This window comes from Chrysemys picta, chromosome 11 (assembly GCF_011386835.1).
Source record: "Chrysemys picta bellii isolate R12L10 chromosome 11, ASM1138683v2, whole genome shotgun sequence".
NCBI lineage: Eukaryota > Metazoa > Chordata > Testudines > Emydidae > Chrysemys > Chrysemys picta.
Window position 1 is genome coordinate 31,778,244 of NC_088801.1, and position 18,073 is coordinate 31,796,316.

An 18,073-nucleotide genomic window follows, 5' to 3' on the forward strand; every position below is an offset into this window, starting at 1 on the left:
TACACAAGCTATGAAGTGTTCAACCACCTACTTAGATTCCTAGATCATTTCTTCATCATCAGCTCCAGCACAAGAGCAAATGGGGGGCACCGGGAGTAGTCTGAAACATCAAGAACACTTTCAGTTGCTATTCAGTCCTGAGCACTGATGATAAAAAAGTTATGAATAAAAGCAAGAGCTGGAGGAAAAAATAATATGAAAAGGGAATTATTTAAAATATTAAAGTAACTAACCAGAAACTGCCTGTGAAGAAAAATCACAGCAGGTGACACCAAGATCATGTCCTTTTTCATTATACAAGCACCTCATTTTATCATCCCAAATGGTTAAATCTCCACATGATGATCCAGTGACAAAGAGATTTCCATTAGGAGAAAACGCACATGCCACCAAGGAACCATCCTTAACACTCCCAGATCTGAAAAGCAAGAGAATAAAGGACTGAGTTTAGGGAATGTAATACTCTGAAATTTTGATCTCTAACCGCCATATGATATAGAAAAAATAGTGAAAAACTGAACTGTTCCTAAATATGGAGCTTAAAAAGCATAATAAAAAGGGACAAAAAAGATGACAAACTGTGCAAACAGATGTTAAATAAGCACATATATAACATATGCACAGGGATTTGCTCTCTGACCACAGAAGGAGAATGGGAGATGTTGCCCCAAGGCAATATTCTGATTCAGTAATAAAATGAGCCCTGAACTAAAGCCCACCCTCATGGATTTAGTATTCCCAAGAGCAGGATACTGAGCAAATTACAACTCAGACATTTATCTAAATCAAAGATTAACATGCAACCATCACAACAGCGACTTAAATATACATAAACAGAAAATTACATTTATGAACTAGGTAAGTTTCAAATCGGTCAGATCTGGGTTTTACTCCCCCAAAAACTCAAGCATAGATCCATATTTTGTGTCTAGGAGACTAATATTTTCCAGTTTAGGACATGGGGCTATTTCTGAACAACAGAAATACAAGAAGAAAATGTTGTCTGAAAAAACTTTTCTATTTTTTTAATCTCTTTTAAAAAGTCAGTTTGAAGGGGTTTTTTTATTTTTTATTTTTTAATTATTCTCAGAAGTTTTGTATGTCAAGTTTTAGTTAGGAATGAACTTGTACAACTCGCTTAAAAAAAATCTCTATAAACTCCTATTTGGCTAGTGGATATGCAGGTTTGTTTTGCCTTTTTTCTAATGTCCAGCCATTAGCTCACATTTAATTAGCAAAGTGTCCCATCCACTGGCTGCACTCAGTGCGCCTACCTGATCTAAAAGCCCAATGAAGTCAACGGAAAGTCTCCAATTGGCTTCAATGCTCTCTAGATCAGGCTCCAAGTGGGAAAACGGTGGACTACAAACAACATTTCTATCCCATGAGATAAAATTCAGTTTATCCATCTATTCTGTACAGATTATTGTATTGTGGGATAGTTGGTGGTTTTCTTTTGTGGATAGCAGTTTTAGTTATTTTTAGAAGTACCAAGAGTTCGGCGTCTCTTGTGGTTTTACAAATATAAATTAATCAATGAAATGGTGCTTCCCTATCTAAACACAGACATAAGAGCTACACTAAGCTATTTTTACCTGGAAGCAACACTTTTTCCATAGTATCAGAGAGGTAGCCGACGAAGTGGGTATTCACCCACGAAAGCTTATGCTCCAATACGTCTGTTAGTTTATAAGGTGCCACAGGACTCTTTGCCACTTTTTCCATATTATATCCCAACCGGAGCATCATGAATACTAACACAAATACTTTTTTTCCCCCACCTCTTTACAACTGCCATTCACTTTAAGTAATTATTAATTCATTAAGTAATTGGCCTCTCAGAGTTGGTAAGACAACTCCCACCTTTTCATGCTCTCTGTATGTGTATATATATCTCCTCAATATATGTTCCATTCTATGCATCCATCTATGCTGTAGCCCACGAAAGCTTATGCTCAAATAAATTTGTTAGTCTCTAAGGTGCCACAAGTACTCCTGTTCTTTTTGCGGATACAGACTAACACGGCTGCTACTCTGAAATTTGTCCTTGAAGAATACCGTATATGTTGGCTCCGAGGTCAGAGCTTTCAACTCTGACACTCGTCTGGCCAACGTAATTGCTACAAGGAAGGCAACTTTCCACGACAGGTAGGAGAGGGGACAAGAGTCCATAGGCTTGAAGGGCGGGCCTGTAAGCCTGGCAAGGACCAGATTGAAGTCCCATTAAGGGACCGTGTTCCGAACCGGTGGGAAGAGCCTCTCGAGGTCCTTTAGGAACCTGACCGACATTTCATGCGAGAACACTGATTTCCCCTGTACCCGTGGGTGAAAAGCCGAGATGGCCGCTGGATACACCTTAATAGAAGGCAGGGCTAGGCCCTGGTTCTTTAGGTGGAGCAGGTAGTCTAGGATAGACTGCAAAGGTGAATGCATCGGGGAGATGCTCCGTGCCGATGCCCAGTGGGAGAACCTCGTCCACTTCGCCAGATAAGTCGCTCTAGTGGAAGGCTTTCTACTCTCCAGGAGGACCTGCTGTACCTCACTACAGCAGGTCTGTTCCTCTAGATTCAGCCACATAGCATCCATTCCGTGAGGTGGAGGGAGACAAGGCTTGGGTGCAGTAGACAGGCCGTGATCCTGCGCCAGGGGCAGCTACTGCCAGATCCATCAGTGTGCTGAACCAGTGTTGGCGCGGCCAAGCTGGGGCGATCATGATGACCCGTGCTCTGTCCCTCTTGATCTTTGACAGGACCCTACTGATTAGCGGAATCGGTGGGAATGCGTACATCAGGTCCCCTGACCGGAGAAAAGCGTCGGAGAGGGCACCTTTGCCAAGGCTCTGCAGGGAGCAGAACTGATGACACTTCCTGTTCCATCTGGTGGCGAATAAGTCCACTTGAGAAGTTCCCCACCTCTGGAAGAGCATCTGGACCACCTCTGGATGGAGCGACAACTCTAGTGAGAGAAGAAGGACCTGCTAAGGCGATTCACCAGCGTATTGTTCATGCGAGGGAGGTGGTAGGCCGCCAGGTGGATCGCATGCTGGATGCAGAAGTCCCACAAACAGAGCGTCTCTTGGCAGAGAGCTGACAAACAGACTCCCCCTTGCCTGCAAACGCTGCATCGAAGCCGTGTTGTCCATCAGCACCTGTTCCACTTTTTCAGGTGTGGCAGGAAGACCCCAGAGGCCAGACTGCCCTGAGTTCTTTGACGTTTATGTGCAACGCAAGCTCATCTGGGGACCACATCCCTTAGGTCCGCATCTTGCCGAGGTGTGCCCCCCAGCCGAGGTTGGAGGCATCGGAAATCAGGGAGACCGAGGGGCATGGATTGTCTAACAGTACTCCGCGTAAGACCGCACTCAGTCAATCAACCACCGCAGAGAGGTAAGTACCCTTGGTGGAATCGTGATGACCTTGTCTAGGTGATCTCTGGATGGGGAATAGACTGTTGAGGGCCAATGCTGGAGGGGCCACAGCCTGAGCCTCGCGTGGCAAACAACGTAAGTGCACGCTGCCATGTGGCCTAGTAGCTGGAGGCAGACCCGGGGCATGGTGAGAGGGAACACGGAGAGTCTGGCGAGGAGATCCACCATATGCCGGAACCTGTCTTGTGGCAGGAAGGCTCTTGCACAGGTGGAGTCAAGTACTGCTCCGATTAATTCTATCCTCTGTACTGGAACTAATGTTGATTTTTCCTTGTTTATCAACAGGCCCAGGGCATGGCTTGCAGTACTGTGACATTGGATTGGACCTGGAACCTGGAGTGGCCCTTGACCAGCCAGTTGTTGAGGTATGGATAAACCCAAATACCTTGACGTCTGAGGTAAGCCGCCACCACTGACATACACTTGGTAAACGCCCTCCATGCCATCGCCAGCCCAAATGGGAGCACCACAAACTAGTTGTGACCGAAGCCTATCGTGAAATGGATAAAGCGTCTGTGCCTGTGGCCTGGTCTACACTACGACTTTAATTCGGATTTATCAGCTTTAATTCGAATTAACCCTGCAACCGTCCACACAACGACGCTATTTATTTCGATGTAAAGGGCCCTTTAAATCGATTTCTGTACTCCACCCCGACGAGCGGAGTAGCGCCAATATCGATTTTAACATTTCGAATTAGGGATAGTGTGGCCGCAATTCGATGGTATTGGCCTCCGGGAGCTATCCCACAGTGCATCATTGTGACCGCTCTGGACAGCAATCTAAACTCGGATGCACTGGCCAGGTAGACAGGAAAAGCCCCGCGAACATTTGAATTTCATTTCCTGTTTGCCCAGTGTGGAGAGCACAGGTGACCACAGATAGCTCATCAGCACAGGTAACCATGCAGGCTGATAATCGAAAAAGAGCACCAGCATGGACCGTGAGGGAGGTACTGGATCTGATCGCTGTATGGGGAGAGGATTCAGTGCTTGCAGAACTTCGTTCTAAAAGGCGAAATGCAAAAACTTTTGAAAAAATCTCCAAGGGTATGATGGAGAGAGGCCACAATAGGGACTCTGAGCAGTGCCACGTGAAAGTGAAGGAGCTCAGACAAGCCTATCAAAAAACAAAGGAGGCAAACGGTCGCTCCGGGTCAGAGCCGCGGACATGCCGCTTCTACGCCGAGCTGCATGCAATTCTAGGGGGGGCTGCCACCACTACCCCACCTGTGATCGTGGATTCTGGGTCGGGGATAGTCTCATCAGCGACGCCTGAGGATTCTGCCGATGGGGGAGAGGAGGAGGAGGAGGAGGAGGATGAGCTTGCAGAGAGCACACAGCACTCCGTTCTCCCCAACAGCCAGGATCTTTTTCTCACCCTGACTGAAGTACCCTCCCAAGCCTCCCAAGCCAGTACCCAAGACTCTGACCCCATGGAAGGGACCTCAGGTGAGTTTACCTTTTAAAATATAAAACTTGTTTTAAAAGCAAACGGTTTTTAATGATTACTTTGCCTGACTTTGCATTCGCGATCAGTTCAGCTACTGGAAAAGTCTGTTAACGTGTCTGGGGATGGAGCGGAAATCCTCCAGGGACATCTCCATGAAGCTCTCCTGGAGGTACTCCGAAAGCCTTGCCAGAAGGTTTCTTGGCAGTGCATCCTTATTCCCTCCTCCATGGTAGGACACTTGACCACGCCATGCTTGCAGCAAGTAATCTGGTATCATTGCCTGACAAAGCCTGGCAGCGTATGGTCCCGGTGTTTGCTGGCATTCAAGCAACATCCGTTCTTTATCTTGTTGTGTAATCCTCAGGAGAGTGATATCACTCCTGGTAACCTGGTTGAAATACGGGAACTTAATTAAGGGGACAGAGGTGGCCGTTCCTACTGGGCTGTTTGCCTGTGGCGGAAAATAAATCCTTCCCTGCAGTTAGCCAAGCGCAGATGGGAAATTGGGCCTGAGTTTTTCGCGTTTGGCTAGCAGGGATCTTCCCTGTTACCAGCCATGCGGTGGGGGGAGGGGTACCGTGATCATCTCAGAGAATTCATGGCGGGAGGGGGGCGGCGGCGGGGGGGTGGTGGTTAGTTTGGTGCCTGCAGGGATCTTCCCTGATACCAGCCACACGGTGGGGGGGAGGGGTACAGCGATCATCCCAGAGAATTCATGGCGGGGGGGGGGGGGGGTTAGTTTGTTTTCTGGTGCTGCTGAATGTTAACAGAAAAACCGCAGCACTCTACAGGCTATGCTTGGTATGTGGGAAAGGAGGGCGCAGAAGCTGTAAGACAATGGCTTACCATGGCCGCATGCAAGCCGAATTCTGTTGCCCAGACCTGTGATCTCTAGCAGCAAAGCCACAGGCACTCAGCATTAAGAGGCAAAATGCGACCTTGCACAGAAATCACATGTGCTATGTAATGTGAATAGTGTTGGTCACCGTGAAAGAGTATAAGCATTGTTCTGCAAAATGTAGCTTTTTAAACAATTCTCTCTTTTTTCCCCTCCCTACAGCAGCTGCAAATTCCTCAAGCCTCCCTCCTCCATCCCGAAGGTTATCACAGATAAGGCGTCGTAAGAAGAGAACGCGAGACGAGATGTTTTCTGAAATTATGGAATCCAGCCGCAGTGACAGAGCTCATCTGAATGAGTGGAAGGAAACAGTTTCAAAGTATAGGAAAGAAGCCAGTGAACGTGAGGACAGGAGGGACCAACGTGAGGACAGGAGGGACGCTCGAGATGAGAGGTGGCGGCAGGAAGACCAGAGGAGGCAGGATGCAACGCTGGGGCTGCTGCGTGAGCAAACAGACATGCTCCGGCGTCTGGTGGAGCTTCAGGAACGGCTGCTGGAAAACAGACTGCCGCTTCAGCCCCTGTTCCACCCTCCCCCGTCCCCATGTTCCGTATCCTTCTCACCCAGACGTGTAAGAACGCGGGGGGGGAGGCTCCGTACACCTTCCCATTCCACCCCAGTAGACAGCCCAAGCAAAAGGCTGTCATTTTTTTAACCTTTTCTTTGTGGCTTTTTCCTTCCCAGCAATCCTCCTCCCAAATACCACCCAGGTTCCCTCCCTCTTTTTCTAATCTATTAATAAAGAATAAATGATTTTTAAATGATAGTGACTTTATTTGGTTTGAAAGAAAGCTGGGGGAAGGGGGAGGGTGGGTTCCTTACAGAAAATCAGTCAATAAAGGGGGCAGGTTTTCATGAAGGAGAAACAAACAGATATTTCACACTGTAGCCTGGCCAGTCATGAAACTGGTTTTTAAAGCTTCTCTGATGCACAGCGCTTCCTGGTGTGCTCTTCTAATCGCCCTGGTGTCTGGCTGCGCGTAATCAGCAGCCAGGCAATTTGCCTCAGCCTCCCACCCCGCTATAAAGGTCTCCCCCTTACTTTCACAGAGATTGTGGAGCACACAGCAAGCAGAAATAACAATGGGGAGATTTCTTTGGCTGAGGTCAGAGCGAGTCAATAATGATCGCCAGCGACCTTTTAAACGGCCAAATGCACATTCTACCACCATTCTGCACTTGCTTAGCCTATAGTTAAACAGCTCCTGACTCCTGTCCAGGCTGCCTGTGTACGGCTTCATAAGCCATGGCATTAAGGGGTAGGCTGGGTCCCCAAGAATAACTATTGGCATTTCAACATCCCCAACGGTTATTTTCTGGTCCGGAAAGTAAGTCCCTTGCTGCAGCCCTTTAAACAGAGTAGTGTTCCTGAAGACGCGAGCGTCATGAACCCTTCCCGCCCAGCCCGCGTTGATGTTGGTGAAACGTCCCTTGTGATCCACAAGTGCTTGCAGCACCATTGAAAAGTACCCCTTGCGGTTTATGTACTCGGTGGCTTGGTGCTCCGGTGCCAAGATAGGGATATGGGTTCCGTCTATCGCCCCACCACAGTTAGGGAATCCCATTGCAGCAAAACCATCCACTATAGCCTGCACATTTCCCAGAGTCACTAACTTTCGTAGCAGCACCTGAGTGACTGCTTTGGCTACTTGCATCACAGCAGCCCCCACAGTAGATTTGCCCACTCCAAATTGATTCCCGACTGACCGGTAGCTGTCTGGCATTGCAAGCTTCCACAGGGCTATCGCCACGCGCTTCTCAACTGTGAGGGCTGCTCTCATCTTGGTATTCTGGCGTTTCAGGGCAGGGGACAGCAAGTCACAAAGTTCCATGAAAGTGCCCTTACGCATGCGAAAGTTCCGCAGCCACTGGGAATCGTCCCAGACCTGCAACACTATGCGGTCCCACCAGTCTGTGCTTGTTTCCCTTGCCCAGAATCGGCGTTCCATGGATAGAATCTGCCCCATTAACAACATGATCTCCAAAGCACCGGGGCCCGTGGTTTCACAGAATTCTGTATCCGTGTCCATGTCCATGTCAATGTCCTCATCATGCTTGTCGCTGCGCTGCCGCCGCCGCTACCTCCTCGCCTCGTTTTTCCGGTCCTGGCTGAGCATAAACTCCACGAGAACGCGCGAGGTGTTTACAATATTCATGACTGCTGTCTTGAGCTCAGCGGGCTCCATGCTTGCCGTGGTATGGAGTCTGCAGTGTGTTCACCCACCCAGGAAAAAAGGCGCGAAAATGGTTGTCTGCCGTCCGTTGCTTTCATGCAGGGAGGGAGGGAGGGAGGAGGTGAGGCTGTACCCAGAACCACCTGCGACGATGTTTTTTGTCCCATCAGGCACTGGGATCTTAACCCACAATCCCAATGGGCGCGGGAGACTGCGGGAACTATGGGATAGCTATGGGATAGCTACCCACAGTGCAACGGTGCAGAAATCGACGCTAGCCCCGGTACTTGGACGCACACCACCGAATTAATGTGCTTAGTGTGGCCGCATTCATTTCGACTTTATACAACCTGTTTTTCAAATCCGAATTATATAAATTCGGATTAATCCCGTAGTGTAGACATACCCTGTGAAACATCGCTACGGGGAAATATGCATCCTTTAAATCGAGAGCGGTGTACATCTCCTGGATCCCGGGAAGGGATGATGGAGGCCAGGGAGACCACGCGGAACTTCAACTTCTTGAGATATCTGTTGAGGTCTCGCAGGTCCAGAATGGGTCTTGGACCCCCTTTGGCCTTTGGAATCAGAAAGTAATGGGAGTAAACTCCTTGCTCCTGTGGTGTAGAGAGACTTCCCCTCCACAGCTCCCACCTGAAAAAGGCTTTGTACCTCTTGCCAAAGCAAGTTCTCGTGAGTGGGGTCCCTAAAAAGAGACAGGGGGGGTTAGAAATAAACTGGAGGACATAACCCTGAGCCACAATACTTAGGACCCATTGGTCCATAGTCATAGAGGCCCAGGCAGGGAGGAAAGGAGACAGGCGGTTGAAGAAATAGTGGGAAGTAGATCTGGACAAATAGGTTTGCCGAAGCAAGGAATGTTCCATCACCGTCACTGGCGGTAAGAAAGAACTGAGGGTGGGGGGGAGCTGGCGGTGCCCCTTATACCATGGCATACGTGTGTCACTCCAGAGGGTGCCAGAGCCGGTCCCCTACAGATACAATTGAGGGGAAAACTTCTGGCACCAGTGCATGTGGTGAGCACACACACCTAACATGAATGAACTGTTAGACATGAGAAGAAGAATTAAGGCTATCAAAAGGCTTAAGAAAACTGCATTTGAGCTTCTAGATATGGAGGTTTAATAATAAAATAATAATGAATAATACTTTGCACTCTAACAGCATCTTCACAAGACTTTGTGAAGTTAAGTGTACCAAAGACAAACTAAAAGGTAATCCATTCACACACACAGACTTGATTAAGATTTTTCTGTTTCCCTTGTAGCAGTTAATGACATGACACCTAAAACTGTGTGGGAGGGGCATTCTTTTCCTCCACTCTCCTTTAAATATTAGTAATACCATCAAATACTGCAGGAGACACAAAGGACCATAGACCTTGCGTTTGGCAGGTAATTAGAGGATGAAATTATTTTCAACTATTTTTCTCTAGGCTGTATTTCTTTGTAATTTTAACTGCACATATTAGGCCCCATTTTTATAAAGGTTTGAGATCAATGCACATTTTTGTGCACGCAACCGTGCATGCCAATGCCCAATTTGAGAATGCAACTACACACACAAAGCAGTTGCAATAAAAGTCACACAAGCAGTTGGCCCTCCAGGACTTAAAGTTGAATCTGCAAAGGCAAAAAAGTGGGTTTTTGTTCTTTTTTGCTTCTTTATGATTTGTAAAAGCAGCCTACAAAGGAGTTTTTTGTTTGACTTTAAATTGTTCGGATTGCTTTTTATATTATAAATTCAGCCTGGAAGACACTGATGACTGGAGAAAGTACAATGGTGACATCACATACGCTAAGAGTATGAAAGTAATTGAGAAGGGAAAGGATTTTTAGTGATAATGGTTTAACTGGTTTTGTTAACATTCACTTAACTTCTGAATAAACTAACCTTTTATTAAAAATTCAATGCTTCAAGAGGTCACGATAAACATGCTCTGAGACCTCTCACTGGTCCTCTGAGCAAAGTGAGATTTGACATTCCTAATTTTTCTAAGTTATAGGCAATTAAAAAAAAAACAAAAAAACCCACACTCTTCAAGCCTTCTGTATGCATCATAAAGAAGGAAGAAATGGCTAAAGCCCACTTTAAAAAAAATGTATATGTCAATCTTTAAATGTATAGGATTTCAGACATTTAAAAAATATTCAGTTTTGTAAAGTTTTCCAGTTCACCTCTAAGTCAATATGACAAAGACAACAGGAAGCTTATCCACTCATGCAGTAACACTTCTACAACAGGTAAAAGACAGGTTTTGCCTACACAAGCTGCTATTAACTCATCTTGCTGTCCAGGTATCCTTCTTTTCACAAAAAGTCCTAAGAAATTTGCTAAAGCCACAGGGCTTTTTAGTGAAAAAACAGGAAGAACTATTCAGGACAATGAAGAAATTAAGCCTTTATTAAATTTCTAAGTCCAGGGTCAAAACTTGCAATCCATCTCTAAATTCAAATAACATTTTCCCAAATTAGACTATAGGATTTGGCCCAGAGAGTTAATTATCGATGTCTATGGACAAACTGGATAAATCCTCAAAAAAATCTTTAAAATAATAAATTTAAAAAAAAAGTACATTTCACTGTAAACAGAAGCATTGAAAAAAAGGGCATTTCCCGTCCTTATTTTTGTAAATAATTATTTGCTACTGAATAGCAGGCCGAATCCTGTCCCCATATCCCTTACTGACTTCAGTGAGAGTTTTAGATGTGCAAAGAAAAGAAGGATCAGGTCTGCTATTTGTACCATTCAATCGAAGTACACCTTCTACAAGCAATAACTGGGAGGTATAGCCATCCTTTGATGATCAAAAATCTGGGGTTTCACCTCTGAAAAGGATCATAACCCTTCAACCCTAGATTAAAAAATACCCAACATCAATCCTCAATAAATAAATTGGAACACTATTCTATAAGCAAAAGATAGAGGGTGGGGGAAGGAGATAAATAGTGGACATTTTAAATATATTGCTTACAAAATAACCAGCTTCATTTGTATAATAAGCTATAATACAATATAGCATACCATTATACTATGTATATTTAGAACTAGATTTTAATCTGAATTATGCAGTACAATACAAAAGGGATAATACACAAGCATACATTTCCTAAAGCATATGCTACTCTGGCAAGTAAAAAGGTATGAAACGTGTAGAAGTAAGCTACTAACTTATGACAATGCACTAATGTATAAATGAAAGGAATTTTGATTATTATTTTTTAAATAAATTTAAGATGTTGACTATCTCATTAATCAAATCTGACACAGCCCCAATTTGTAATCTCATTGTCCCTTATTCCCAGTTGCCATAAATCAATTCTACTGAAGGAGTATGATTTATGCAATAAATGACAAGCCCTGATCACAAAGGAATCAGGATTTGGCCTTAGAAGGGTTGGGCTAAAACAACAGTTAAATCAAATACTGCATATCCAAGATGCTCTAATTTTTCATACTAACAAAATATAGCTGTTGCATTTGAAGTGCTGAGATTTTTATCCATCTGAGTTCCTTCTTCCATACCTCTATAGGCCCAATTTCCTCTTTTCTGTGTTAGACAATGTGGTGGTAAAAATGCACTATCCATGTCAACAGTACAATTTCCACCATAAATATACTACCAGTGGAGTAGTATACTGGTGAATTATATTTTTGCCAGTGTAAACAAGGCCTAAAGACTTGATCCTGAGAGGTGCTAACAACTACAGCTCTCGGTGAAGTCAGTAGAAGCACTTCTAATGATCAGGCCATAAGAATATTATATTTCCAAAATGCCTTCTTAGTTATTATCAGTAAAACTTGGTATTTACCTGTACAATTTCAATGACTGCACATTCCAAAGAACAATGCTACCATCAGCTGCACCGGAAACTAGGTAAGCGGAGTCAGGGGAAAATCGGCAGACTCTTACAGGGCTGCCTCGGGGCTGCTTCAGCACTGCCAGCGTCTGACCATTATGAGTATTCCACAGCATCGTGGTACCATCTGTCGAACATGAAGCTAAAATGTGTCCAGAAGGAGAAAAGCAGCAGCAGTGGACAGCATAAGTGTGACCTTTTAATGGTGAGTAGGGAAGTTCAGTAAAGTTGTTTAAAGAATAGAGGCGGATTGTTTTGTCCAGGGAGCAAGTAGCCAAGCAGGAAGAGGAGAAGGCACAGTAGTTGACATCATCACTGTGATCAGCTAAGGTGTGAATTAGTTTCACCATTTTATCTGCTTTAAACCAAGTTACCTGAAATTAAAAAAAAAGTTAATACAGTTAATACATTTATCTTAGTTCTTCTACTTTAAAAGTGACATATGGATTGTTTCCATTCAACTAACTACCTAACCAAATAAATAAATGTCCATTTCACGAGGCAGTTTATTTTTGTTCAAGGTTCATTGTTGCCTCCACTAAAGTCAATGGGAGCTATGCCACGGACTTCAACAAGAACATGATCAGGTCTTTATAAGTTAATTACAAGGTGAAAATTTAAACTTGTGCAGTAAAAACTACATTTTGAAATACATATAACAGCTGAGTCCAGTCTTTTTTTAAAGGAAAGGAGAGGAAATTAGTTTGAGATTACCCCAAAACTTGTCTTAACATAATTAATTAATGCCCGGAGTGGTTTCACGGTCTCCTTTGCTGACATTCATCTCGTCACTGTGACTGAATATGCTGCAAACTGGTTTAATAGGGCAAATGGGCATTGTAAAAGAAGCTGATGAATCTAATGATTTACCACACATATGGCATGTTGAGAAGAAACAGTTTTTACTTTATGGAATGAGATCCAAGTTTAAAATCAAGAGACCTTAATTAGGACCACCTCTGGAGTGGGTCAATTTATTTTCCTACACTACTTTTAAATGAAAAAGAGTGGATTAAAATTTATTTTCCATCATAGTAGGGTAGGCCAAATTGCATCAGGTGTGATATTAAATCATTTTCTCTAATTTGGAACTCTGTCTGATTCCATACTTCCATAGACGTCTATCATGAAAAGTTGTCCACAAAAAGCCAAATATGACTCTTTGTTGCACCAGTCAAACTACAGTTCCAGTAAGGTTGCATTTTATGTAATAGAGAGCAAAATCCGACCTGAAATCTTTTATCACAATAGTTTATTGTCTTGAATAAATTTATTACTGTACTTAATTAATCTGCCTGAAAAAGAGCATAAAAGTCCTGCAGGCTGTATTGTGTTAACCTTTCGTAGTTTATTTTTTCTTATTTGTATACAATAGTGCCTACAGCAGCAGTGGGCAACCTGTGGCCTGTCAGGCTAATCCGCTGGTGGACCGCCAGACAGTTTGTTTACATTTGCACAGCCGCCCACAGCTCCCAGTGGCCACGGTTCACCGTTCCCGGCCACTGGGAACTGCGGGTGGCCGTGCAAATGTAAACAAACAGTCTGGCAGCCAGCCAGCAGATTACCCTGACGGGCCACAGGTTGCCCACCACTGGCCTATAGGCCCCAATTAGGATTAGGGCCTCATTGTGCTAGGCAGTATATAAACAGAGTAAAAGTCAGTCTCTATCCCAAATAATTTACAAACTCACTTAAAGGGAAACAGTAATAAGATCATGAATTTAATTGGCCCATTATGTGTAGAAATAAATGGTTTAGAGGATATTGAGGGAGGGGGTGTTTTTAATATAAATAAGATAATATATTAGTTGGCTTCTTAGGTTTAAGTTTTCTTAGTTCATTGAAAAGATCACATTATGGCCAAATTTTTCAAAAGTGACTAGTGATTTTTAGCACCTCGGTTTTTCTGTTCCCAACTTGAGAGCCTTAAATGAGCCTGATTTTGAGTCACTTTTAAAAATCTTGGTGATATTAATACTGGTGAATTTTAGAGATACTCTACCTGTTTCAGATCTCATTTACTGAAGTCACTGATGTTACAGCAGGGTAAATGAGATCAGATTCAGGCCTAGTATGTCCAGAATGTTTTGTAATAAAATGTGAATGAAACATTAAGGGAGTAATACAAAAGATAATGGTTATAAATTCTCAGCATCCATACACTCTTTTTATCCACTATGAACTCAATCACATGAGATGCTCAGCTACCTCAACTCCCACGGACATCCACGGGAGCGGAGGTTAGTAGTCATATGAAGGATCAGAACCGATGGTGCAGCTGTATCAATATCCTATTACAAAGTGTTTTCTATCATACATCAGCCTCATCTTAGTGGTTAAAACAGTCTTTTTAAAAAAAACTAGACTAACACATCCTATCTGGTTTCTCCATACCACCTTTTTATTCTTCTAAAGGATTAGTTTTAAAATGATGAGTGAGTAAAGCTCATAAGGAAGCAGGTATCAAGCCACCTATTGGAAACTACTCTGAGCTTGGAAAAAATGCATTATTGCAGCAATAAATATCTTGCAAGTCATATAGCATTTATAAAAATATAGCCCATTGAAAAATAGTACCAATGTCTTGGGTCTTTAAATCAGTGTACTTACATCTCTCCAATAAAATATACTGCATTGTTTGGATGTTATATTTACTGCTGTTATCCAAAATAACCAACTTAGGGTGAGCAGAGTCAGGTGAGAGTAAGAACCTCTCCCCTACACAATACCTGCCAACACCAAAGCTCCTGAGGATGCGGGAGCACAAAGCCAGAGATGGCTTTATAGCTCTCAGGCTTCTTGTGATGTGCATGTTCCAGTGTTGCTCTGTTGCCCTTTTGTTCTGGTTTAACTAGCTCAAAGGAACTTGGGGGTAACCATGATTTGGGCCATTTGTCTGTGAAGTGGTTTGCAAATCTCAAATGTTCTCAGATATCCTCAGGTCAGACCATGAACTGAGAAAGCACTAGACAATGCAAAATCTAAAAAGTGGCAAGCTCACCAGAAAACGCCAGACTAGCAGAAAACACACCACAGCTATAATGGGAAATGTAAACAGAGACTGTGGGAATAATGAAGGCAGAAGAAATTGGTACAGGTAAATGGCAGATTTATTTTAGTAGAGCTAAACATTCAAAGCAGTTTGGTTTGCATTTTGTGCAGGAGTCAGATCCTCTATTCCAGGGGTTCTCAAAATGGGGGTCACGACCCCTCTGGGGGTCACAAGGTTATTACATGGGGAGTCATGAGCTGTCAGCCTCCACCCCAAAACCTGCTTTGCCTCCAGCATTTATACTAATATTAAACATATAAAAAGTGTTTTTAATTTATTGGGGGGGTGGCACTCAGAGGCTTGCTATGCAAAAGGGGTCACCAGTAGACAAGTTTGAGAACCACTGCTCTATGCATTGTTAAAGCTACACGGATAGAGCGGGGGACTGTCATTGGGGCGGAGAGGAACCACCGCCACCGGACTGTCTCCTGGCCCAACGCTCTTCCGTGGGCGGCGCTGGCAAGTCCAGCTCCCACGGGCTGGTGCCGGTGCCACTCTGCTTCCAAGGCAGGGCTGACACCGCCCCGCACCAGAGCGCCGCCTGTCCCAGCGCCGAGGGGTTTCCACGCGCGTCATGGGCCCACTCGCGAGAAGCGCCACACCAGCCCCGTAGCCGGGGGAGGGCGCGCAGAGGAGCAGGGCCCAGCACAAGGCCTCAGCGAGCGGGGAAGGCTCCTGCCTTAGCCCCACAGGGAGGACACCCCAGGCCGGCTGCGAAGGAGCAGCGCGAGAACCCCCGAACCCCGCCCGTATCACCGCCGCCTGTGCGCGCGCGCGGGACCCTCCCCCGAGTCCCCCCAGCCGGACCGGAGCGGGGCCCTGCGCCCCCTCCCTCACCTGCCTCGGCCGGCCGGGCGCCTCCGGTGCAAGTCACGTGACACGGCACCGCCCTCCCAGGTGTGACTGTCGGGGTGGTAGAGGCCAGTTCCCAACTCACCTGCGCCCACGTGACCCCGCAGCAGGGGTGGGCCGGGGCAGTGACCGAGCCAACGCCAACGCCCCGCGCTGACCACGTGGGCGGAGTCCGTCCTCTCCCAGCTGATTCGCTGAAGAGGTCCCGGCCCCATCCCGGGGCGCACTCCTGGGAGTGGGGCGCGGAAGCTCAGGCTGCAGCGCGGTGCCTCGTTGGCCCCGCAGGCGGAGCCGGAACCGGGACCGCCCTACTCCAAGAGGACCGCGGCGGGTCGGTGCCTGCAGGGGTCTGCCCGGCCTGTGTTTAACCGAGTCCTGGGGGCGGCGCTGGCAGCGTGTCAGTCTGTGGTAACCTGGCCGGGACACGCCCGCTGGGGCGAAGGTGGATGAGGTAATAGTGGTTACTGGCCCAGCTGCTACTGGAGAGAGCGAGAAGAGCTGCGTGGCGCTGGAAAGCTTCTCTCTCACCAGCTGCAGGTGGCCCAGTAAAAGCTTATTCCCTCACCCACCTTGTGTCTCTAATATCCTAGGATATAGATGGCTACAAGAGCAGGGTGAATAGCATGTCACGTCACATCACTGTTAAGTCAGAGTTGGTCGGGTGTAGTGTATTAAAGTGCTACTGGTAGCACTTACCGATAGGTAGTGGAGTGCAAGAAAATGCTATTGTGGTAAACTAGTACCTGATGTAGGTAATGCCTAGATAGCAGCTTTTTGCACTATAGTGTGAGATTGCTATGTTTAGAAATCTGCTATCTGTAGCAGTTATTTATATGCATGCTCAGTTTGTGTGACCATAAATAAAAAGCCACTTTGCTCAAATAAAAAAGCCTCTTGGCCCCCCCAAAACGATTTTGCCAAGCACCGTTGTTTGAGTCCCACTGGGGTAACTGCTACCCCCCTCTGCCCCTGCTTGTGCCAGGGTTTTTCCCCCCTGACACCACCTCACTTCTGGGCTTAACCCTGCCTCTTCTCTTCCCCCCCCCCTTCATGATTTGGCCCTTTAGCTCCTCTCCTAATGTTGCCCCAGCTGCTTGACCCCCTGACCAGTAAATTTTCACCCGCTGCTCAGAACCTGGCTACCCCCCTCCTCTGATTTGCCCCCTTTGCCACTTTTTAACCCGTCAAAAGCAATCCCCAGAATCTTATGGCCAATAAGGGCAGGGTGAAGGGCAACGACTTCAGCAGATGTACTGAGCATGCTCAATACACCTTTACTACAGAGAGCACTTTAATACACTACACCTGCCATAAGCATCATAGTGATCATATGGCCAGATGGGGTACACTTTCACTGCCTAATTCCTGGGTCAAGCCACCTAACTTGTTTGAAGTAGACCATATCATTCAGACAGACATCCCATCTCTCACTTCTCTTAAGCTCTTCCAGTAGTTAGTTAGTGGCAAGTTTAAAAAAATCAGTTCCGGGTTGGATTGGTGTAGCTTGATTGGATCTTGCTTGACCCATACATCCTGTTCAGGATACAGTCTCTTACGTCACATTCTTTATTACTACATATATAATTGCTGCCTTTGACTTTGTTAAAATGCATGTTTGATTACACCTATTTTAATCAAGCAATCCAGATAGTGCTAAATGACTTGCCCTCATTTATCATTCCAGCTACCTTTGTGTGATCTGTAAACTTTACCAGTGGCACCGTGAGATTAAAGTTATGAGGGGCCTAAGGCTAATGGGAGGGAAGGGCCTCAGTATGAATTACATATTGAAAAAAATTACCAAGTCATCAAATATTTATCTGCATACATATCTATGTAAAATTAAGTTTATTCTACTCTCACTGCACTCAATTCTTCAATTTTTCCCCCTTAACTTAGCCGTGGCAAAGTCACAAATGATGTCATCGTAATTCAAAGATCTGATGATTTCAGCCTCAGTGCTCAAGAGGGACAAAGCACTGAGATGCTCTTGAGTCATGGTGCATTGGAGGACATTTTTTAACCTTGTTAGAAGAGAGAAGGAATATTCTCCACTACAGTTAGTGATCATTAGTGACAAATCCTATAATGCAGTTTCGACATTTAGGAAACATTCTATCACACTGAATTCACTCATAACTCAGTACTTGCAAATAGATTTGCTTTCATCATCTTTTCTCTATCTGAGTGACATGAATTCAACAAGTTGAAGAAACTCTTTAGTAAAATCTACAGGGAGATTGTCTGGGTACTTCTGACACAGACGTTTGATACCTTCACTGACTTTGGAACTTAAAATGTTAGGCAAAAAATTTGTCAGTACACTAAAGGTTTTG

General features: G+C 45.2%; 2 protein-coding genes across 11 annotated transcripts in view; one reads left to right on the top strand and one right to left on the bottom strand.

The window, feature by feature from the left end:
• WDSUB1 (WD repeat, sterile alpha motif and U-box domain containing 1) overlaps positions 1-16,175 on the bottom strand; it is a 58,959-nt gene extending 42,784 nt beyond the window's left edge. The window contains exons 1-3 of one of the 10 annotated variants that reach the window (XR_010591291.1): positions 15,823-16,167; positions 11,786-12,207; positions 234-418 (exon numbers count right to left, since the gene is read on the bottom strand). Coding sequence is in view for 4 of the 10 variants with exons in the window: in XM_005311226.5 (XP_005311283.2) it covers positions 234-418; positions 11,786-12,183 (583 nt within the window). In the remaining 6 variants the exon portion in view is untranslated. Of the gene's footprint in view, positions 1-31; positions 54-233; positions 419-11,785; positions 12,208-15,722 lie in introns of those variants that run through there. The other 9 variants (XR_010591292.1, XM_005311226.5, XM_005311228.4 and 6 more) reach the window with 9 other exon arrangements.
• On the top strand, positions 4,317-6,433 carry LOC135974118 (uncharacterized). Its single transcript, XM_065560702.1, has 2 exons — positions 4,317-4,878; positions 5,940-6,433. Exons 1-2 carry the CDS (start codon positions 4,332-4,334, stop codon positions 6,431-6,433), a joined length of 1,041 nt encoding a protein of 346 aa, XP_065416774.1. The 5' UTR covers positions 4,317-4,331.
• Positions 16,176-18,073: the final 1,898 nt, after the last annotated feature.